This window comes from Fomitiporia mediterranea (genome assembly GCF_000271605.1).
Source record: "Fomitiporia mediterranea MF3/22 unplaced genomic scaffold FOMMEscaffold_14, whole genome shotgun sequence".
Taxonomy (NCBI): domain Eukaryota; kingdom Fungi; phylum Basidiomycota; class Agaricomycetes; order Hymenochaetales; family Hymenochaetaceae; genus Fomitiporia; species Fomitiporia mediterranea.
In genome coordinates, this window is record NW_006760399.1 from 175889 (window position 1) to 196459 (window position 20571).

The following is a 20571-nucleotide window of genomic DNA, read 5'->3' on the forward strand; positions in this document are numbered from 1 at the left end:
GCGACTAGATGTTGGAGACCAAGACCACAGAACAAAGTAGTGCGCGGCGCTTAGGCATAATTAATATCATACGGCATCAGTAGTAAAGTATTCTTCCGAAGGTGAAAAGGATGCAGTTGTAGGTCTTGTGACTTCTTCACGGGACCGAAGCTGGAGTGGAGAAACACCGGGCCAGGATGACGGGAGTCGAATGGCGAGGTTGCGGCGGCCCGTTCGGTCTGGAGGAAAACTAATACCAACAGGTGTCTTGAGTGCGACGTCGCAAAGCATGGCTTCATTTGTTGAAGACCTGTCAGAATTATCGGGCCCATACATACAAGTAGTTGAGCATCATTTTGTTGTTGACCAACAACTAGAGAAAGACATCTGAACTTCTGAAGCAACACGAAATTTATTATTTAAGGTTTACTTAAGGCGCGTGACCGTGAGTACGACGCGGTGTCACGCGCACTTGACACGTCGCGTACCGTCAGACCAAATCCAGCAGTTTGCACTTGGCTTGAGCTATCGCCGCAAAATAACATTTGTACAAAGACAGCAAACACCTGAGTGGTCCTGCAGCCGGACTCAATGCCCCTCAGGCCTCGAACGCTACCGTCTGGGTTTGTGCTTGCGTTGCTCCTGCCATGCGCTGCTTGGTTCATAATTAGACCTCTGCTGGATCCTGCGCCCGCACTTCCCTCTTTGTTTACTTCTGTTGGCTTCTCCTTGATAGCCTTTCTCGCCACACTCTATCTAATCCCGGCTCTCGGACCTTCATTCTTGAAAGCTGGGCTAAAAGGGAAAGATCGTGCTAAGGTGTATGATGATGACATGTCAGTTCCTTCTATTCTTTGGCAATTGCTCTGCGGATCTTATCAACGTGTCAATTTGTCTAGACCAGAGAGTCAAGGGCTTGTCTGTGCAGCAGTATACGTTCTTTTACTAATTACTTTCATTCCATTCCCATTCTCCGACTTCCTTGTCAACTCGGTTAAGACGAGACCCGAAGGCCTCGTTGCGACAGACTTCCCGCACTTTCAAGTCAGTTCGTCATTCCATCCGCAGTCCATTTCGGTACTGGCACTGACGTACTACTTGATAGTTATCTGTTTACCTTTCTTCGGTGCTCTCGCTTCTGATGGCGACGATGCTTGGATTTCTCGATGACGTCTTTGACATTCGATGGAGGTACAAGTTACCAATACCGATCATTGCTTCTATTCCCCTCCTGCTGGTTTATTACGCAGAGCAGGGTAATACGAACGTAGTGGTACCAATACCAATGCGTTGGCTCCTTGGAAGAGTAATCAATCTGGGTGGGTCAGAGTCTGCAAGAACAAGTGTACCTGTTTCATCTGAAGAACATGATTCAACAGGACCATTATATTACCTCTACATGGCCATGCTTTCGACATTTGCCACGAACAGTATCAACATCCTCGCAGGAATTAATGGGGCAGAGGTCAGCCAGGCGCTAATCATTGCGCTATCCGTAATTGTAAACGACTGCCTCTACCTGCCGTGGACGACCACTTTCCGCTTCCGTCTGCCCATGTACCTCCTCGGCGGAAAGACAGACATTGATTTCGGCGGAATCTGGAGCGCTGGAATGGCTCATGGTAGCAAGGAACTCGTCGAAAGGCACCTTTTCAGCATGTACTTCATGCTACCACTCGTGAGTGTATGCTCCGCATTCTTGTATCACAACTGGTAGGATCAATATTCTCTGATCTTCCTTACCTTTTCTTACACTTATTTGTCCTTAAACGTTAGGTATCCAGCGAGAGTATTCCCGGGGGACACGCTCTGCTACCTCACGGGAATGGCGTTCGCGGTCGTGGGCATTCAAGCGCACTTCTCGAAGACGCTCCTACTCTTCTTCATGCCGCAAATATTCAACTTCATCCTGTCATGTCCGCAGTTGTTTGGAATAGTCCCTTGCCCTAGACATCGGCTGCCGAGGTAATACATCCTTAACGTTGCCTTTTACTGAAACACTTACCTGGTCCATTTAATCTCCCAATAGATTCGACGGTCAGACAAATCTACTTCACCCATCAACCGTGACGTTCAAAGAAAAACCACCCTCTCGCTTAACAACTCTTACTTTGCGTCTTCTCTCCGCGGTGGGTCTGACGGAACTTACGACTCGCCCGCAGGATGGAATGATAACCGAGGCTACGAACCTCACCATCCTGAATGTGTTTTTGGTGCGACTTGGGCCCATGACCGAGAAGCGGCTCGTCAAGACTTTAATTGCTACTCAGGTGAGTGATGGCTAGACACATCTTTTTCTAATTTTCCCATTCGTGATCCCACGTACTAACCGGCCCCTCTTTTGCCGTTGTTCAGGTGACCTGCAGTGTATTCGCGTTCGTGGTGCGGTATGGAATGGCATGGCTTGTGTATGATGGCGATAGGAGGTAGTAATGGAATAATGTAGTAGTTAGCATTTACGCATCTGGACATTTAATTGGACAATGGACTTTGTGCGGAAGTCGAGAAATTTTGATTAAGAAAAAGTGATGACGAGACGCGTCTTTTGGCGGCGTGTTGTTTACGTGATGTTTGCCGCACTCTTCCTTCTCGAGACTCCCATGACTGGCGCACGACACCTGCGTTCGCTAGCGCAGCGTTCATTATTGAACGCTCGGTATAGGACATCAAATATACGCTGCAGCAGCTATGCAAGACACTTATCGCAACAGCCTTCATCAGCCCAGAATGCAACGAGCTTAAACTCAAGCTCTGGCGCCAGCTCAGGCAGCTCAAAATCCACCACCCACTTCGGCTTCCAAGAAGTCGAGACAGACACAAAAGAGGACCTCGTACGCAGTGTCTTCAGCAGCGTCGCAGGAAAATACGACCTCATGAACGACGCCATGTCTCTCGGCGTCCACCGTCTCTGGAAAGATACTTTCGTTTCGACTCTCAATCCCGGTCGGAAAGGTCCCTTGCGTTGTCTCGACGTCGCAGGTGGAACAGGAGACATTGCTCTTCGTATATTGGATCATGCAAGGGAGAAACATTATGATCGGGAGACTACTGTGGAGGTGTTGGATATTAATCCAGATATGCTTGCGGAGGGGAGGAAGAGGTTTAAGCTGACGATGTATCATAACAGTTTGTGGTATTTCATTATTTTTTACGGTGTCTATTGCTAATAATTACTTACTTAGCACCGCAAATCTCATTCCGCGAAGGAAATGCACAAAAACTCGATTTACCCTCGAACACGTATGACCTCTACACAATAGCTTTTGGGATCCGTAACTGCACATCTATCCCGGACGTCCTGAAGGAGGCGCACCGAGTCCTCAAACCCGGAGGGACCTTTGCCTGCCTCGAATTCAGTCATGTTACAAACCCTCTCTTATCCTCGTATGTCTTCTCTGTTCTTCCCGTTTCTTCCTTTCTCCCAGTCTACGTTCAAGCCTAACTTCCAATGAAAACAGGGTATACGACCAATACTCCTTCTCCATCCTTCCTCTCTTAGGATCCATCCTCGCCTCAGATCGTGCATCCTACCAATATCTCGTAGAATCCATCCGACGCTTCCCACCTCAAGAAGAATTCGGACAGATGATCCGCGATGCAGGATTTGCAACGGGTGATGACTTTGAAGGTAAAGGCGGTGCATGGACAGATCTTTGGGGAGGAATAGCTAGTATACACAAGGGTGTCAAGTTATAGATTTCTTGCTTTTCCTTATAACATACTTTTAATGTCGCTATCCATCTAAATATCGACGTACAAGAATAATACTTTTTTTGGCTACCACTTCGGTCTTCTAGCAGCAGCCCGTTTCGCAAGAGTTCCCCTTCCACGAGCAGCACGAACCGTCTGCAAATCGCCAAATTTGCGCTTCGCATACCGTTTCGCCTCTGAATCCGCCACGAGCTCGTCAACGAGCGTGCGCTTCCGTTCGGAACGTGCGAGGTTCTCCCCACTCGTCGTGCCGAATGGCGTTTTCGTCGTTACGATCGTACCAATCTGTCGAAAAAGATGCAACAAAAGTAAGCATGGAGATGAGAAATAAGTGGGAACATTTTTATGTGTCTATAAGAATGAGATAGATGAACGAAGACGCACAGCGAAACGTTCAGGCAATCCTTTGATTCCCTTCCCTTCACCAGATTCCTTCCTGTAGAACCTCTTTGGATCGAGAGCGTTGCGTAATCGGAGTGCTTCCACTTCACGATACAGCCTTGGTAAGTCTGCTGCATCTGGAGTAGGTAAGTCGGACCATCCTGGTGCTGCATTCTTTTTCTTGAGCTGCATTACCAGTGTATGTCAGTCAAGACGACAAAAGGGAGCTAGATTAAGAAGAAGGCAGGACGCACAGCTTTCAGCTCTTTCTTCGTCAGCTTTCGACCGTCTTTCCCGACTTCAGGGGGTTCTGGTGGAGCAGCAGGTGTAGACGAAGAAGCAGACGCAGCGAGAAGTTCCGCGTCAATGTCTCGTAACGTTGGCACCTCTTTCGGATTTCCATCTTTGAAGTCAAAGTACCCTGGTGGAAGTATCCCAGGATCAAGCTGGGGAAGTCGTCTTTATTTCCAGCATCGCAGGTCAAAAACTCTGATACGGAAAAGGAAGAGTAATAACGCACTTTAACGAGACATCCTCCTCCTCTGGCTCATCATCCAACCGAATCTCCTCCTCTTCCTCCCCAAACGCCCTTTGCTTCCCCTTCCCCTTCACTTGTGCCTTCGCTCGTAAATTTGCTTCTGCCTTCTCAAGAAGCGAGTCAAGATATTCCTTGGTCACTTCTCCGAATTCGCTATCTGAATCTGAATCTGAAGCTGACGTTGTATCCGAGCCGGAGTCGGAGCTGGTCTCTTCTGAATCTGATTCCGAGCTCGATGAGGATGAGGATGAAGCAGCATCTGAAGGTCCTGGTAGGGTTGATGCATCTGATAGTCTAGGTTTTAACTTACTTTTGCTCGTACTGGCAGATTTTGTGATAGCCATGGTCGCAATATCGAAAATATTCTGCTTTGGTAACAAATCTGGTCACGTGCACGCAGAACCAAAAAATTGGGAGAAAAATATATTTTATTGCGAGTTAAGAATTTATCTCTACCTCTACAATAATAATTACGTTTATTGTGCTCCCTGTATATCAGTATCAGTTGTGCGTTGCGTGGAACTAATGATTTCACACTGACTGCGAAAGGACGTTCGCGTGGGAAGATGACAGGGCGCACGTAATTGTCACTGAACAGTAGTCAGTATTGGGTCAGAGGGAAATACGAATATTGTCACGTACGCAGAGCGGAATCGTCTAAGGTATTTGATTGCGAAGGTCTCAACTTCGTCTGGAACAACACCGACGACGTCCCAGTCTCCAGGAGTGTCCGCATCGTCAATGAAGCGTCTCTCGACCTCATCCGGAACAACAGTTGGCCACCAGACAAAGTTGGAGACTTTCGCGAGAGCAAGAGCGACGGGTTTCGGAAGTGAGGGAGCCTTGCTCACGGGGTTATAAGTTACAGACGCGATCAGTTCCAAAAGGTATTCGTGGGTGAGAGTGGATGGACCGGGAAGAGAAAGTGTGCGTCCAACAGGTGGTTTGCTGAGCAAGTTAGTTAATGCTTGTGCAACATCCATAACCTTGAGAAAGTTGTGAGTCGTTAGTATGTGCAACGTGGTGTGCAACGTGGTGTGCATGGTGATCTTACGTGGACCGGACGAATCTTCGTATCTCCCTGGTTCAATCCCCACCAGATAGGCCATCCTGATTTATGATATTAATCTATACTCCACAATATAGACTGTTATGCACTCACTAGCCATGTTCGTGAGGAGTCTGTCTTCATAACCAAACATAGTGGCAGGCCGAACAACAGTAGCACCAGGGAAAGCCTCCTGCACGCGCAATTCACCTTCATACTTCGTCGCATAGAACTTAGACGGCGAATTTGGTGCAGCGTTCAAGTGCGACACGTGAATGAAGTTATCTACGCCGTTCTCTGCTGCTATACGCGCAATTGACGCGGCTCCATTGACATGAACGTCGTGGAAGTTGAAGTTCCTGTTAATTATCTTTAGCATAATATGGCGGACGAAGTTCATGCGACGAACTTAGTTTCGTAGTTGCGCCCAACAAGATTGTATACAGTATCAGAGTGACGCAAACACTCGGCGATCTGCTGTTCATTTCTCATATCCCATTCCTGTAATTTCCTCAGTTGAAGTAGGTGATCACGTAACTATATCCAGTCATACCAGCGGAATAATCTGCCCAAGGTCGCCCATAACCTTCAGGTGTCGTTTCTCATCTTCCTCCCGATACGGCACAATAACGCGAGTTCCGGATTTCGCTACAGAGTGTTCGCGAAAGCGATCAGCACATTCATCTCCAGAATAAATAGCCGAGTGTATGGCGAACTAACCTATCTTCGAGATGAGATACCGCGCAAGGAATCCAGTGGAACCAAAGACGGTGACAGTGTGCCCAGTTACCGCACTCCGACCTGGTGGGCCATAGGATATAATGGGCTTATGCGACTTGGTCGTCGTAAGGTCATGCAGACCACGCTGTATCGACATTAATAAAAAGGTCAGCACCAGGTGATTCAGCAATGGATCTTGCCACTTACCCTGGAAGCTCCTACGGCAGCCTTGGTCGAGCATAAGCGGCTCGACGCTGCCACAAGCATGGTGAACAGAGTTGAGCGATTTCTATGTGAGTTTGTCGTTTCGTTTGCGGAGGTTGCAAGCGTGGACCTGACTACTTGCCATACTTGGACAATATGACTAATTTAATTATGTCATACGGTCTTTGATTGATTGAATGATCAACTTCAAGATTTGACTCGAGATTTTTATCACTTCACTCTCAGTCAGTCCATGTCCGGGCATGTCCAACAACAGGCCCAAGGAAACGCCTTTTGCACAATAAAATCCACTGAAGGCAAAGGGCGAGGTCTCTTTGGTTGGTGATGTGCTTCATAAACCCGTACTTCTGAAGGCCAACTCTTGTCAGCTTGCAGGCAAATTCCCGCTCGGACAGTAGTGGAATCTAGTCCTGTATTACTGTTCTCTTCAGAAGAGTATGAGTCTCATGGAAAACACACTACTCTCGACCACTATGCTTTCAAATGGCCAGATGGGCATATGGCCCTAGCTCTTGGGTTGGGTGAGGGTTTAATGCACCTTTGATGCCACTTAGTTACTAATTTGTGAATAAAAAAGGATCCCTTTTTAATCATTCGGATGAACCAAACGTTTCTTTCTCTGTCGATTCTGTGAACGAGAAAATCCGCTTTACTACAGCACGCGATATTGATCTAGACGAAGAGCTGTGCATATTTTACGGACATAATCTTTGGTTAACACCTGTCGGATCATCGAATGAAAAATTCGTCATCTCGAATGGTTCCGCTACAAGCTATTTAGATGATTGGAGTGCACTCCGAGGACTTGTTACAGTTAGAAATAATCCATTCTCTGATGGGGTTCCTGGCGAACTTGTACAGGAAACGGATCTGCCGTTCTTGCGAACGAAAGTAATGCCCGAAGATGAAGGCGAAGACGAAGAAGGATCCATTCGGACAAGTAAGTGTTCATATGAACGGTTTGTACATCGTTACTCATGTGGAGAGGAAGTAAAAGTCTGGATTGTCGACGTTCCAGATCCAAAGCAGACGTCACTCCTGCTCAAGTAAGTAATGGTGGTCCCTTTCCGCAATTAGAACTCTCTTCTTATCTTTGCACATTTTTAACCTAGGTGGGTAAAGATTGCTGGCCTTGAAACACCTGACTTGGCCCACTTGAAACGGATCCGACGAGCAGGCACCATCTCTTCCTTGCTCCTCTCCTCTTCCGAACAAGCTCCCGCTATCCCTGAGAGCTATGATCTACCCAAACCGTACCAGGTCGATGTACCAGAATTGGTCGCTCTGACACCGAAGTCGCTCAAGCTCAAGGCTGAGATCTGGCCCACGGTTTATGCACCTCGACGAAAAGGAGAACCGGAACCGTGGAGCCAGGCGAAAACAGCTTGGGCATGGGATGCAATGCAGGTCTTGAAAGACGAGGCTCGAATGGCGGAAAAGGAAGGCGAGGTATGTCCTTGAGACAGTTCGTGAAATGATTTCACTTGCTGATATTTCGCGGATCAGCTGCCAATTATCTCATATGTTCCTCAACCATTTGCCGAAGAAACAGACGGTGCATTCAAAGAAAACATGCCTTTCTTCTTGGCGCGTGACACCCGCCAATCTACCTTGAATCCACTCCGACATTCTGTCCTGAATGTCATACGAAAAGTTGCGGACTGGCGCGCATCGTTCTGGCCATCTCCTCCAAGGACCTCGACACCGGCAGTGGAAGTCATTGCAGGCAAATTAACCGATTCCCTTACTTCTTCCCTGACGTCTATGACCGACAGCGTGTCGGAAAATACGGGTGCAGAAACACCGCGACTCAACGGCTCGAATTACTTGCTCACAGGTCTCACGCTGTTCACGACCCATGAGCCATGCATGATGTGCAGTATGGCGCTGTTACATTCTCGAGTGCGTGAGGTCGTATTCTTGCATGCGATGGATGCGACTGGTGGCTGTGGTGGAGCTGATGGTCGCGGAACATGCGTCCCGCGTCTTAAGGGGGTGAATCACCGGTATAACATATTACGTTGGAAGATTGCAGACGAGGAAGATGGCGACATTGATTGGTCGGTTATACGACGGCTTCCCGCAGCGACTGATGCTTAACCCCTGTCCTCTTGTTGACTTGAATTAACTGCGGGGGATCTTAGGTGCCGTTATGAAAGCCGTATCCCAGTCCAAGCTGAGAACAAAGGATTTCACACACTCCAGACATATGCCACACCTGACAAGGGAGACATGACAAGTACTATCTATACACTGCTTACACTGCGCATGACTGGACACTCACCGACTTGCATGGACACTCACCGACTGCCTTCCCAGAATGAGCGTCGATCACTGGCAGGTCTAGGTTGGCGTCTACGTGATGGTGCGAAAATGATATTCATAGACGGTCCCGAACACCGCCCAGCAATTGAACCGTCGCCTTCGCGTGTTCGCGGGTAAGCAACGGAAGCATTGAGCGTCTATATGCGTGACTACGATTGATGCCGAATCGCCCGTGAGTTCTGAGTTCTCCCGCTTGGCTGGCAACTCTTGCCTGAACGACGAATGTGTTCTTGTACTGCTGTCTAGCATGTCAGTTGGCGACGCAGTTCATCATCGCCACCCTTAAATGGGCGACGGAGCCTGTGACTCTTCTGCGCCATTGCACATCGTCCAGTGGCGCGTCCGCAAGGCAAAGGTGTCTGGTATGGGGTCGACACAGACGCTCTGGTTAATCTCAGTTCCGCATTGGATGACTCCAGTACTTCTGAGCTCGTTTTAACGATAAGCTCTAAGTTCAGGTGATGATCAACAAGCACTAACCAAGAAGCATCTCCGCACGGGCCAATGCACAGCCGACTTGGCAACTCTCTAACTCTAGGATCAGTGCCTTGTTGAACCGGTACCTCCCTCGGTCTGGCTTCGAGCGATAATTAAAGTACGAAGCAGGCAATTTTATGTAGGAACAGTGATGATCATTGGTTCCGATTGTTTCGTTATTCCGCCCACGTTCAAGGACGTTTAAGTATCGCTTGTGGGAGACGAACGCATCTCGCTTGTTCCCGCCCCGGCCACTCCTCTCCCTCTTCCGCTTTTCCTCCTCCCTCCCTTCTCATTCCTCCTTCTTTTCGGCTCTGTACATTCTTGTGATCATTCCATTCTCTCTACACCCTTATCAACCTGCGAAGGGCGCCACAACTTGAGCAGCGAGGATTCGTCTCTACCTACCGGACATTACAAGATGAGTTTACACGGAGTCGATCCTGGTATGTTTAATGAAATACCTCCGAAGACATTGAATCGACTTAATCTTATCCCTATTTCTAGCGAATATCCCATCGCCTGATGTGAACAAATACAAGGCACTCTTCATCTTCCTCCAGGTATTCGGAGGGCAGATCGGGATGCCTTTATTCGTTGGGACGATGCTTCTCTCATCGAGCGTGAAACGACATCTGACACTTGTGAATTTCTGCGTATCGTGGATTATATATTCGATTGTGTACTGCTTAACGTATGCCATGGTCTCTCCTCATTTTCGTCTCGATGTCTTATTGAAACTTGGCTCAAACAGAATTTATCACGACGTGGATCGATTTACAGGTGTTGCTTCGCGTCTGTGCGTAGCTCAAGCAGGCTTAGTACACGGCGTCGTCCCACTGTAAGGACGATAATTTGTCAACTAATATGTTTCTTTTTTTCCTCATATTTTCTTCGCTCTAGAGCCGTAGTAACATACTGTTCTCTCCACATCCAAGTCTGGATGGGCGTCCGATGTGCATTTGACCAGTCGTGTTGGCTGCAAACACATAAGAAGAAAGTGCTCATAACAGTAAGCCTGATGCTTCCTGCACACCGAAACGACACTAAGTATTTACTGTATTTAGCTATTCATCGCTCCCTATGTTGTGTTTATAGCCTTTTCCGTCGGAGCGCTAGTGGTATGCTCCACTAATCTGATATCTTTCTGACTTTGTTCTGACGCTTAATTTGCTCTGATAGATGTGTCTTAAGTACCCGGACCTCATCGACCGAACGGGCTCGTATTACTGCACGATCAATTATAACCCACTGTACGTCAGAAAAATATCTGATATATTGCTTTATAGCTCATTTTTATCTTGTTCGTAGAGTGTACGCAGTCCCTGGTTTCGCGGCCGGCGTGATCGCAATCATGATCATCTTAGAGAGTAAGTACTTAATCATCCTGCACCACTCTTCCATCCCTTCTTTCTTCGTTACGGATTTACGCTAGTCCTCTTTCCAAATTCTTCCGTTATTGTCTTACCTTCTCTTCCGAACAAAAAACAAATCTAACAAAAAATTTCATTAGTTATAATCGGCATTACGCTCGTCCGACGCTGGAAGGCTGTTCGATCATCACAACGGCTGAATGCGGCGTCTATTTCAATGATCGTCCGGATCGCCATTTTTAGCGTGTATGGATTCGCTACACTTGCGTAAGTCCACCATTCTCTCCTCCTCTTCTCCACTCTGTTCTCTTTCTAAACGTTGGCGTTGCCGAATAGTGCATGTGCGGCTTTCCTCGCTCGCTCACTCTCAATCTGGCCTTACCTCGTTCAGGCATCACGTACGTCCCTCTCTCATCAAGTTCCAAAAGAAGGTCTTCTAACAGTAACTTTCTGTCTTTTCAAATTGTAAAACGTAAATAGTACCAACGGCAGTCTTCCTCATGTTCGGCACACGACGTGACGTCTGGCAAGCGTGGTGTTTCTGGCAACGACACCAACCTTCTCACTATCACCATCGTTCAACCTCCTCTTCCTCATCTTCATCTGCGTTCATCCGTACTCGTCGATATCCATCGCATGTCGAGCCGCTCTCGATACGTGTTACACTTGATACTGAGACGCAGACGAGCAGTGCTGATTCCGAAAAGTTTAATAGCAAGTTAGGATTAGGAGAGAAGAAGCAGAGAATCGGGAGCAATGAATCCGATGTCGATATTTCGAGTTTGGAGAAGGGGAAAGTAAGGAGAGTGGAGCCTGGGGAAGTGATCGTTATTGAGTAGGTTCGGGCTACTCTCATTTTTTACTCCTCTTTTTTTCTGTTTTCTGTTCTGGGTTGCATTAGGATTGGAGAGGATGGCGGTCTTTTCTTTCGTTTATTGCTCGCTGTATTACAGTTACTATTCATTCTTCTCTGGCCGGGATTGGTGGAACATACGCATTAACAGAGGACACGATGTATTCTAGCAGTGTATAGATGCTAATTAGTAATTTCATAATCCAAACTCCCGAGTATGTAGTACAAATACCGGTATTCACGAACCATTTCGAAACAAAGCACAAATGTGCTTGGTGTGCAGAAAAAAACCCCAAGTGTAGGATATCCTTTTTTTTGCATAATGTGAGAATAAGGTCGTATCCTTTACATTTTGATGCAGCATTGACACTTATACATTATAAATATAATACAATGACATGTTTCTTTACTGTGCTTAGGTCCTAAATTCCATTCTGGACCCTGTTGACCATATTTGTTAGATCCCACACTGACGAGTAGCACAGCCATCAGATTAACAGATAAACTTCAGCCTCGAGGATACTAGTGCATTAGCGTAAGCCCGCATTAATATAACCATACGGCGCGAGGTCCGTTGCGAAGTCACAGACAGACAAGCCAGAGATTTAGCGTCGAGTTATCCTTTGGGCATGTAGCCTGCTCAACTTGGAGCGTATTGTTTTATATTGTTGTAGCGAGGATATTTATAGGCGTAAAATTATCAGCCAAGCCTCGGACTCGTGCTAAAGAAGATTGGGAGGGAAAAGCTCCGAGGAAAGGAATGAATTGGAATTGGAAGTGTAGAGTGTGGTGTAAGAAGAAAGGCCGAAATGGAAGGGGCGTTCGTTGTGTTGACAAAGTTCATTCGAATAGGTGTTAATATTTGAATTTGTCCGGGTGGGATTAGATACGTGCTCCTGATTTTCCAAAAGTTCCGTAGAGCGCAACAAATCGTCTTTGATGTTTCCATTGCAGAATTTGTAAGCCCCATTCTTATTTCCGACGGGAGATTTTTTAAAGTAGTCGATGATTGTAGGCAGACCCTTGTTGCCTTAACAATGGATGGGATGAGTGATGAGTGGAATTGAAGATGGATTTACGATGAGTAAGGGAGATAAGCGTTGAATAGGTAGTCAGATGGATATGGAGTGAGTGAGAGACAGGTGATGTGGAAGAGGAAGGGTGAGGGGTGCGCATCGTGTGTGGATGGAGATGAAATTAGGAGGATTGGCAAGGCAAGGGACGAGGGATGAGATGAAACGTGCAGGGCCGGATTCACGGTCGTGGTTGTCGAGTGTCGAACGCGTGGGTGTGTTCTGCGTATATTGCAGAAGACAAGGAGATAACTCAGCTCTTCTGGGTACCTTCCGGGCTGTATATACGCCGATATATTCACCGGGGAAGTCTTCCGAGACAGGACAGACACACAGACAGATAGACAGACATGTAACATTATTTTCATTTTCTGATACTGAGAGAGTTGATCAAACAGGACGCATTGATCATCACTTTTCTCAACACACACTCCTTGGACGCGACACCCACGCACGACGTCCACAACCAGTCTTTATTCCCTCCCACCATCTCCTCTCCCCTCGCCTTTCGTCGCTCAACGTCGGCCAGTGCGGGCAGACTGACGAACGCTTCCTGACTTCTTTTCCCTTCGCGCCGAGAGTCGGCTGCTAGTGCGCGGCAAACAGTCTCTTCTCGCAGACTCCCACCCTCTCTCTCTCAGCTAGACTCAGCTCAATCCACGCCCGCCCTTCCCGCTTCGTCGCCCTTCCGTCCCTATCGTCGCCCTCACTCGTCGATAATGCCAACGATGTCATCGCATACTCTCCCGTCCTTCGCCCAGGCGTTCAGTGCCCTCGACGACCGTGACCGTGCGCTCCCGCCAATCCACTCGCATCCTCACTCACCCTACCTCCGCCACGAGTCCCGCAATGAGGCAAGACACGACTCGCACGGCCCTCCGCACCCTCCTCCTCCGTCACTTCCTCCGCTAAAACGTGATAACAGAAAACGTCCGCTGGAACGAGACGATTCCTCCGAGTGCGTTGGCTTTTTTTCTCTCTCTGTACTTTTCTCCGTAATCTCGGTTTTTATCTTTCTTTTGATGTTTTATTTGCATACACGCTTTTGGTTTGGCTCCGGGACTAACTCTAGCTTTTTTGTCTTCTGCTAGGCCGTCTTCGCCGAGGATCGTCAAGCAGGAGCAGGACGTTGACCAGCTCGATCCCTCGCCTCCGCCGCCTCAGTCAAAGCCATCACCACCCAAAGCTTCTTCGCCGGCAAGACCCCAACGAACTCGTCAGCAACTACACCTCAACACCAACGTTGGCAGCGCAAGCAGCAATAGCAATAATGCAACAAATAATGCAGGTGCAACAGCAGTACCGGCGTCAACGACTACGAATTCAAACACGACAGCGACGACTACGAATGCAAATGCAAATGCGGCACCACCTCACCCACCGCCTTCGCTTGTTCGCCCACAGCAACATGCCGCGAAGCGAAGGCGTGTCACCATCAGCGGCGTCGCTCACCCGAGTATGCGTGCAGCCATCTCATATGGAGACGGCGTTGGCGATCCAGCGCATGCTCATGCACATACTCCGCCTCCGCCGACACATACCGGTCCGAACACACCCATCTCGCCCGTCGTGATGGGTTTCACAATCCAACGTGATCCACAAGCAGTCGAGCAGGTCCGCGCCATGCTCGCTGTCAAGCAAAAGCAAAAGGCGCTCATTGAGAGTCGGCGCGGCAGCGCTGCGGGGCTTGCCGGTATTGAAGGTGGTCGCCGCGGGTCAAATGCGGGCATCGATGCTACTGGGCGTAGAGCAAGTGTCGCTGCACCGTCGGTTACGGTAAACATTGTAAATCCAACGCCGACGTCTGCAACCGGTCCTGGACCGGGATCGGCAGCAGCACCGGTTGCGCCGCCTTTGAGGCGGACGGGATCAAGCCCTAATGGGCAGCGTCTTGGCCCGACACCGCCGACAATGTCTCCGAATGCTAGGGCAAATGCTTCGCGCACCCGGAGTCCTTCTTTGCTCAGCGGCGCCCGGAATACGAGTCCTACGCCTAACCCGAATCAGCCTGCTCGTGCTGCACCGTTGCACCCACCACCACCATCCTCAAATCTCTCTCCGCCTTCGCACCATTCACATCCTCACTCGCACCCGCAAGGACATCCGCATGTGGCATCGGGTCGACAACAGAGGCCGAGCCCACCAAGACCGGCTCCGCCAACTCCGGTGGCATCTTCGTCGTCAACGAACGCCGCAAATGCATCAACTCAAGCCCAGAACCAGAACCAGGCTCCGACATTTGTCGCCAGTCAGGGTCTCTCCGCACTAGCACACAATCTTCCGCCACCGCCGAATAGCTTCACGCGTCGCCGGGCTGGACAATTGGGTCTCCGAGGTAATAAACCTGCGGACCTAATGATTAGTCCACGCGAATCCGAATCCGTCCCCGCTCCGAAGACCTCGGCTAGTGGCAGTGCCACCGCACAGGTGCAAGCACAGCAGCAGCAGCAGCAATACCAGCAACAGCATAATGAGCGGCATAATGCTCCCCTTCTGCAGACACCAACTCATTCTCTCACTCAAGGACCGCCACACCGCGCGATGCATATGCCGTCTGTGCCCGTGAACAGCAGCTTCAAAAACTTGCAGCCTGCTATTCAGAGTGCTCCGCCTCGTCCCGGCCAGCAACCTGGTCGGTTCCCGATGGCGCTACCGAGTCTTCCGCCTGCGATGGGTCAGGCAGGAGCTGCTGTGCAGCGGGGTACGAGTGTACGCAAGGCACCTGGACAGGTCCCTCCGACACCGACGCGATTGAGCATGCAACGTGCCCAGGGAACGATGGAAGCCACTCCTGTGAGGCTCTCACAGCCAACTGGCCTTCCACGCGTTCCGCGTACTGCGACTGCTGCTACGTTCGCTACGCCGCATGGTACATCTACTGGAAGTACCAGTTCTGCGCTGATGCCTGCTACTCCGGCGACAAGACATCGTGCGTCTGGCGCGGGAGCAAACTCAGATAAAGCTGCCTTCCTTGCGCCATTTGAGCAGTTCTTTGACGCGTTGAGTGATGCGCAGGTATTGAAGGGCTGGTTTAGTGAGCAGTTGCGTCGCGTAGGTGCTGTTGCGAAGGAAGGTGAAGCACAGGTTGCGAGATTGAAAGCGGCTGCCGGTGAGGGTGGGATTTCGAGGAATGAGGTGGAGAGTCTTGTTAGGGAGGCCGTTCAACAGGAGGCGAGGATGTGGCGCGATGAGGTATCTCGTCTGCAATCTCAAGTTACAGAACTTCGAGAAACGATACGTGAGCTGAGGTCGTTCGAGCCGTCTGCCTCGGCAGCAGGGGGGAGGAATACGCAAAACCAAAATCAAGGTGGCCGACCACCTAACGGACTTTCCCCTCGTCCGCCCTTCCAACCTACTCCACCCGTAAGCAGCGGAGGCACAACCACGACGACAACTGGAGGGTACCCAACTGCCCCAGGTGTAGAATCGTACACCTTTCCACCCGTCCCTCGGCCTCCTACTACCGCGCCCGTGCCATCAAGCTCCGGTACTGGCTCCATGCAACAACAACAGCGCGCTGGTGGTCCACCACCACCATCTTCATCAGCTACGACGATGGTAGACGATGTACACCGACGGAGCGTCTCACCCCCTCCGAGAGAAGACACGAGCGCGTATGGTGGAAGGAGCGTATCAAGATCGGCTGCAAGCTCGCCTGCTCCTTCTCTTGAGGGGATGAGTGGGATTGGAAGGAGGTTGTCGGTTTCTGCGATGAGGTTTGAGCCGCAGTTGAAGCCTTTGCCTGTTAGAAGTGAGAGGCTGCCTCTTTCTGCGATTAACGAAAAGGAACGGGAACGCGAGCAAGAGAGGGAAAGGGAGAGGGAGAAAGAGAGGAAGGAAAGGAGACCTGAAACGAGGCGGACGAACTCTACTAGCGGAGCAGGAGTGAAGTCAATGACGACTAAAACTGGGAACGGAGAGGGGAAGACTGGTGGTGGTGGAGAGGCCAAGGACACCACGAAACGTCCGGACTCACCTATGGACGAGAGCTAGAGTTACTCGTGCCAGTTCTTTCCTTGGTGAGAATTAAACAAAATGAACGGGTGTTTTTCTCTCTCTCTCCCCTTTTCCCTTTCTGTTCCGTTTTCTCTTTTTTCATTTTTTCATTCTCAAATGTATTATTTATAAACATGTACATCTCACTCATCATCCCCTCACGATGCTTTTTTTCTCTTCCACTCATCTGTGTACATAAACGGTGCTCTCCCATGTTTGTTTTTCACTCACTCGCTCACTCACCCTGCCATTTCATTTACCTCCTTCCCTCCCAAGCTCGCCCGATTGGCTGGTCAACCATTATCCCATCCCGCTCATCCATTGTCTCCGTTTATCCCGTTGTCCGTTATCTCCGTCTTCATCATGTCCATTATCCATCATGTTCCGAATCTTGGTGTAAAACAAAATCTTCAGTTCTTTTCCCTCCCTGTTTTCTTTTGTGGTGTGGTATTCTTTTACTGTTTCACTTTCGATTTCTGCCTTCTGTTGGGCTTTTTTGGTGGTACGTTTTATTTGTTTTCTTCGTTCTGTTTGATTCTCTCCTCCCTCTTAACTTTCTCTGCATAACGGATTGATTCGATTCGATTCGATTCGATTCGATTCGATTCTGTTATTTGACTGTTGACTGGTTTGATTGAACGTTTGAATTTGTGAATTTTAGTAGTTTAGTTTTGCATGCTCTCTTCACTTCCTCTCCTTCTCTCCTTCACCTGTGATACATCCATCCATCCGTCCATCCGACTCATTTGTGTTTTCATCATTTTACATGTTTTTTCCCCCCCAACTTTTTTTTAGCTCAACTTTCTTCTCAAGTTTCTTTCTCAAGTCTCTCAATATAGAATTGTTTTGTGGTCTGTCTGTCTTTCTCTTTTCTGTGTCTGTGGAACAAATAAACAGTGGTTTCTGGTGGATTTGTCAGTTGGACATGATTATTTTGAGTGATATCGATGTGTTTCTGAGACCTTTGAGACATTGGGTAGATGAGGGCTCAATCAACAAACTTGGAATAATATTCACTCGTGTACAATTTTGTGTTGTAAAACTGTGGAACACTAAACAGCATCTTCTATATATAGACACGGATATGTATAGTCAATCCGAAAGTTAGTTTTGTTTTCTTCCGTCTCGAAGACTAGAAGGTATTTTATTCTGCCTATAACTCGGGCAGACTCGGACCATCAATACAGTCTTGCTTAGAGTTATAATTATAAAAGGACGAAAGACGAGAGTCTAAAGAGTTTCGCCTTTCGCCGCCGTTCGCTATTCGTTGATGTTCTTTTGTACTAATTGTAGGTGCTCGGTCTCCCGAGAGCTGCGAATGAGATGTTTCGGAGCATTTCGGCGATGATGGGGCCTAGAGTGCTGTAGATGTTAGCTCCTAGGGCTGAAATCACGAGCTAGGCGGGGCGGAAATAGTAACACAGCGTGAAAGTGTCTCAACGACCATGCCTGCGCACCGAGGGAGCTCACATAGATACAAGGGGGTGGTGGTAAGTCCGCGTTGTGAATGTATCCTCGGAGTGGACGTGCGTGCTTAGAGCGACGATAGATCGAGACGAAAGGACTGTCGGAGGAGGAAGTGGTGAGTAGACGGGAAGGAACGGGTAGACCGAGGAATTCACATGGTTCCGTGTCGCCGATCCTCCGCGCTTTAGGCTGCTTCGACTGCTCCGTATCCGTGCATTCCAGGTTCCAGTCCCGTCTGCCTTGAGATATAAGAATGAAAGTCATGCGCCATTTCCATCCGTCTTCACATTGTTCCCCCTTGCTCCTCTCCCTCCTCCGTTACCTTTACCTTTATCTTTACGGATAGTTTCAGATATGAGCGCAGAACGAGTTGCGTTTGAGCAGGAAGTTAGGGAGCTTGAGCAGCGTTGGCAGGTTAGTTCCCATTTCTCACATATACACATACTTTTTCTAAATATTGATTGATTTGTGAATTATTACCATCAGGGCGAGCGCTTTTCACGTGTTAAACGACCATACACCGCTGCTCAAGTCGTCTCCAAGCGCGGGACGATTCCCATTTCCTACCCGTCTGATATTCAAGCCAAGAAGCTGTGGAGGTTGTTGTCGGAGCATTGGAAGAATAAGACGCCGTCGCATACTTATGGAGCGTGAGTAGTCTACACTTTTTTGTGAGCTACTGAGGGTTGAGTGGGTATGCTGATAATGAGATGGTTTTGATTTTGGTTTTGATTTGATAGACTTGACCCGGTGCAAGTGACTCAGATGGCAAAATACTTGGAGACGGTGTATGTCTCTGGGTGGCAGACTTCGAGTACGGCTTCGAGTACGAACGAGCCAGGTCCGGACCTCGCAGGTGATCATACTCCTTTCCACTTCTATTCCCAAACGTTGCTAACTCCACTCCGCTCACACAATCTCATACAGACTACCCCTCTAACACCGTCCCCAACAAAGTCGAACACCTCTTCATGGCCCAACTTTTCCATGACCGCAAACAACGGGAAGCCCGTCTCCGCATGTCCGACGCCGAACGTGCCTCAACTCCCGCGATAGACTATCTCCGCCCCATTATCGCCGACGCAGATACAGGTCACGGAGGTCTCACAGCAGTGATGAAACTCGCGAAGCTCTTCGTCGAAAAGGGCGCCGCGGGGATTCACATTGAGGACCAAGCTCCCGGAACGAAGAAATGCGGACACATGGCGGGGAAAGTTCTCGTTCCTATTCAAGAGCATATTAATCGACTTGTAGCGATTCGTTTGCAGTTTGATATTATGGGAGTGGAGAATCTTGTTGTGTGTAGGACGGATTCGGAGGCTGCGACGTTGATTACGACGAATGTGGATGAGAGGGACCATCCGTTTATTTTGGGCTCGACGAACCCGAGGCTGAGACCGCTTGTGGTTGTGATGAATGAGGCGGAGGCGGCGGGGAAGGTTGGGGATGCGTTGCAAGCTGTTGAAGACGAGTGGGTCGCGCAAGCGAATATTAAAACGTATGGCGAGGCTCTCGTCGCCGCACTCGCCTCCGAAAACCAATCCTTCTTAAACTCCCCCGCACACGCTGAGTTCCTCAGCAAAGTCCGTACACTCTCACACACCGCCGCGCTCTCACTCGCCCAAACCCACTTCGGTTTGAAGTCCCAACCGTATTGGGATTGGGACGCCCCGAGAACGAGGGAAGGGTTTTATAGGTACCAAGGTGGGACGCAATGTGCCGTCGTGCGTGCATGTGCGTTTGCACCCTACGCAGACGCCTTATGGATGGAGACCAAAAAACCTATCCTCGCTCAAGCGCGTGAATTCGCAGAAGGCGTACACGCCGTCCATCCACACCAATGGCTAGCCTACAACCTCTCCCCTTCCTTCAACTGGGAAGCCGCAGGTCTCGGTCCAAGCGAAATGAAGTCCTACGTCTGGGAACTCGGGAAACTAGGTTTCGTCTGGCAATTTATCACTCTCGCTGGGCTTCATTCTACAGCGTATATATCTGACTTGTTTGCGAGGGCGTTTAAGGATGAGGGTATGAAGGCTTATGTGGAGATTGTGCAGAGGAGGGAGAGGGAGATTGGGTGTGATGTTTTGACGCATCAGAAGTGGAGTGGGGCGGATTATGTGGATGGGTTGTTGAAGACTATTACGGGGGGTGTGAGTTCGACGGCTGCTATGGGGAAGGGGGTTACGGAGGATCAGTTTACGGCTAAGGTGAAGTTGTAAAGTGGGAGTGGTGAACAAAAAAGATGACGATTTTGTTATGGTTTTAATGTTTAGACTGTTTTCTCTGTTTCTGTTAAAAGTGTATGCACTATGTAGTATTGTATGTACTCATACCTTTTGACAATGTCTTGCAATCAAAAGTTCTTGTCCATCAATCCACGTTTCGGATTCAGCAACGATTCAGTT

At 49.1% G+C, this 20571-nt stretch overlaps 9 protein-coding genes across 9 annotated transcripts; 6 read left to right on the forward strand and 3 right to left on the reverse strand.

Moving 5' to 3' along the window:
• Nucleotides 1–66: 66 nt before the first annotated feature.
• Nucleotides 67–524, reverse strand: FOMMEDRAFT_161047 (uncharacterized protein; the record flags this gene model as incomplete). The annotated part of the gene is made up of 2 exons (XM_007270706.1): nucleotides 67–289; nucleotides 424–524. 2 exons carry the CDS (start codon nucleotides 522–524, stop codon nucleotides 67–69), a joined length of 324 nt encoding a protein of 107 aa, XP_007270768.1.
• Nucleotides 508–2469, forward strand: FOMMEDRAFT_23275 (N-acetylglucosaminephosphotransferase). Its single transcript, XM_007270593.1, has 7 exons — nucleotides 508–815; nucleotides 879–1023; nucleotides 1085–1298; nucleotides 1359–1692; nucleotides 1756–1944; nucleotides 2009–2249; nucleotides 2335–2469. Exons 1-7 carry the CDS (start codon nucleotides 571–573, stop codon nucleotides 2407–2409), a joined length of 1443 nt encoding a protein of 480 aa, XP_007270655.1. The 5' UTR covers nucleotides 508–570; the 3' UTR covers nucleotides 2410–2469.
• A 38-nt stretch (nucleotides 2470–2507) lies between these two features.
• Nucleotides 2508–3675, forward strand: FOMMEDRAFT_136699 (UbiE/COQ5 methyltransferase; the record flags this gene model as incomplete). Its single annotated transcript, XM_007270707.1, has 4 exons — nucleotides 2508–2635; nucleotides 2729–3105; nucleotides 3162–3363; nucleotides 3438–3675. The coding sequence occupies 4 exons, from the start codon at nucleotides 2508–2510 to the stop codon at nucleotides 3673–3675; spliced, it is 945 nt and encodes a 314-aa protein (XP_007270769.1).
• Nucleotides 3676–3756: 81 nt separating this feature from the next.
• FOMMEDRAFT_136700 (Fcf2-domain-containing protein) lies at nucleotides 3757–4953 on the reverse strand (the record flags this gene model as incomplete). The annotated part of the gene is made up of 5 exons (XM_007270708.1): nucleotides 3757–3975; nucleotides 4075–4257; nucleotides 4326–4530; nucleotides 4592–4868; nucleotides 4920–4953. 5 exons carry the CDS (start codon nucleotides 4951–4953, stop codon nucleotides 3757–3759), a joined length of 918 nt encoding a protein of 305 aa, XP_007270770.1.
• A 71-nt stretch (nucleotides 4954–5024) lies between these two features.
• Nucleotides 5025–6681, reverse strand: FOMMEDRAFT_148885 (NADH dehydrogenase). The gene is made up of 9 exons (XM_007270709.1): nucleotides 6585–6681; nucleotides 6378–6522; nucleotides 6211–6305; nucleotides 6067–6158; nucleotides 5772–6016; nucleotides 5664–5719; nucleotides 5252–5595; nucleotides 5151–5199; nucleotides 5025–5097 (listed from the first exon to the last, which is right to left on the reverse strand). The coding sequence occupies exons 1-9, from the start codon at nucleotides 6642–6644 to the stop codon at nucleotides 5086–5088; spliced, it is 1098 nt and encodes a 365-aa protein (XP_007270771.1). The 5' UTR covers nucleotides 6645–6681; the 3' UTR covers nucleotides 5025–5085.
• Nucleotides 6682–6839: 158 nt separating this feature from the next.
• On the forward strand, nucleotides 6840–9683 carry FOMMEDRAFT_128553 (uncharacterized protein). Its single transcript, XM_007270710.1, has 6 exons — nucleotides 6840–6919; nucleotides 6971–7123; nucleotides 7180–7542; nucleotides 7594–7648; nucleotides 7715–8051; nucleotides 8109–9683. Exons 2-6 carry the CDS (start codon nucleotides 7102–7104, stop codon nucleotides 8700–8702), a joined length of 1371 nt encoding a protein of 456 aa, XP_007270772.1. The 5' UTR covers nucleotides 6840–6919; nucleotides 6971–7101; the 3' UTR covers nucleotides 8703–9683.
• A 30-nt stretch (nucleotides 9684–9713) lies between these two features.
• FOMMEDRAFT_23277 (uncharacterized protein) lies at nucleotides 9714–11838 on the forward strand. Its single transcript, XM_007270594.1, has 10 exons — nucleotides 9714–9850; nucleotides 9912–10098; nucleotides 10159–10245; nucleotides 10308–10416; nucleotides 10472–10525; nucleotides 10587–10657; nucleotides 10716–10774; nucleotides 10918–11044; nucleotides 11114–11175; nucleotides 11258–11838. Exons 1-10 carry the CDS (start codon nucleotides 9826–9828, stop codon nucleotides 11614–11616), a joined length of 1140 nt encoding a protein of 379 aa, XP_007270656.1. The 5' UTR covers nucleotides 9714–9825; the 3' UTR covers nucleotides 11617–11838.
• Nucleotides 11839–13035: 1197 nt separating this feature from the next.
• On the forward strand, nucleotides 13036–17473 carry FOMMEDRAFT_142942 (uncharacterized protein). Its single transcript, XM_007270711.1, has 2 exons — nucleotides 13036–13661; nucleotides 13795–17473. The coding sequence occupies exons 1-2, from the start codon at nucleotides 13423–13425 to the stop codon at nucleotides 16694–16696; spliced, it is 3141 nt and encodes a 1046-aa protein (XP_007270773.1). The 5' UTR covers nucleotides 13036–13422; the 3' UTR covers nucleotides 16697–17473.
• Nucleotides 17474–18144: 671 nt separating this feature from the next.
• FOMMEDRAFT_148888 (isocitrate lyase) lies at nucleotides 18145–20535 on the forward strand (the record flags this gene model as incomplete). The annotated part of the gene is made up of 6 exons (XM_007270712.1): nucleotides 18145–18189; nucleotides 18249–18281; nucleotides 18389–18580; nucleotides 18653–18816; nucleotides 18907–19022; nucleotides 19094–20535. The coding sequence occupies 6 exons, from the start codon at nucleotides 18145–18147 to the stop codon at nucleotides 20383–20385; spliced, it is 1842 nt and encodes a 613-aa protein (XP_007270774.1). The 3' UTR covers nucleotides 20386–20535.
• Between the last annotated feature and the right edge of the window lie 36 nt (nucleotides 20536–20571).

Bases quoted from the DNA above. Each gene is read 5' to 3' on its own strand.
- FOMMEDRAFT_23277 (XM_007270594.1), top strand. From the start codon at position 9,826: ATGAGTTTACACGGAGTCGATCCTG. The intron at 10,417-10,471 runs GTAAGCCTGATG...TACTGTATTTAG, and splicing joins AGAAGAAAGTGCTCATAACA to CTATTCATCGCTCCCTATGT. The intron at 11,045-11,113 runs GTAAGTCCACCA...GTTGCCGAATAG, and splicing joins TATGGATTCGCTACACTTGC to TGCATGTGCGGCTTTCCTCG.
- FOMMEDRAFT_148885 (XM_007270709.1), bottom strand. From the start codon at position 6,644: ATGCTTGTGGCAGCGTCGAGCCGCTTATGCTCGACCAAGGCTGCCGTA. The intron at 6,306-6,377 runs GTTAGTTCGCCA...AACACTCTGTAG, and splicing joins GTATCTCATCTCGAAGATAG to CGAAATCCGGAACTCGCGTT. The intron at 5,596-5,663 runs GTAAGATCACCA...AACTTTCTCAAG, and splicing joins CGAAGATTCGTCCGGTCCAC to GTTATGGATGTTGCACAAGC.
- FOMMEDRAFT_23275 (XM_007270593.1), top strand. From the start codon at position 571: ATGCCCCTCAGGCCTCGAACGCTACCGTCTGGGTTTGTGCTTGCGTTG. The intron at 1,024-1,084 runs GTCAGTTCGTCA...ACTACTTGATAG, and splicing joins CAGACTTCCCGCACTTTCAA to TTATCTGTTTACCTTTCTTC. The intron at 2,250-2,334 runs GTGAGTGATGGC...GCCGTTGTTCAG, and splicing joins AGACTTTAATTGCTACTCAG to GTGACCTGCAGTGTATTCGC.
- FOMMEDRAFT_142942 (XM_007270711.1), top strand. From the start codon at position 13,423: ATGCCAACGATGTCATCGCATACTCTCCCGTCCTTCGCCCAGGCGTTC. The intron at 13,662-13,794 runs GTGCGTTGGCTT...GTCTTCTGCTAG, and splicing joins GAACGAGACGATTCCTCCGA to GCCGTCTTCGCCGAGGATCG.
- FOMMEDRAFT_128553 (XM_007270710.1), top strand. From the start codon at position 7,102: ATGGCCCTAGCTCTTGGGTTGG. The intron at 7,543-7,593 runs GTAAGTGTTCAT...GTGGAGAGGAAG, and splicing joins AGAAGGATCCATTCGGACAA to TAAAAGTCTGGATTGTCGAC. The intron at 8,052-8,108 runs GTATGTCCTTGA...TTCGCGGATCAG, and splicing joins TGGCGGAAAAGGAAGGCGAG to CTGCCAATTATCTCATATGT.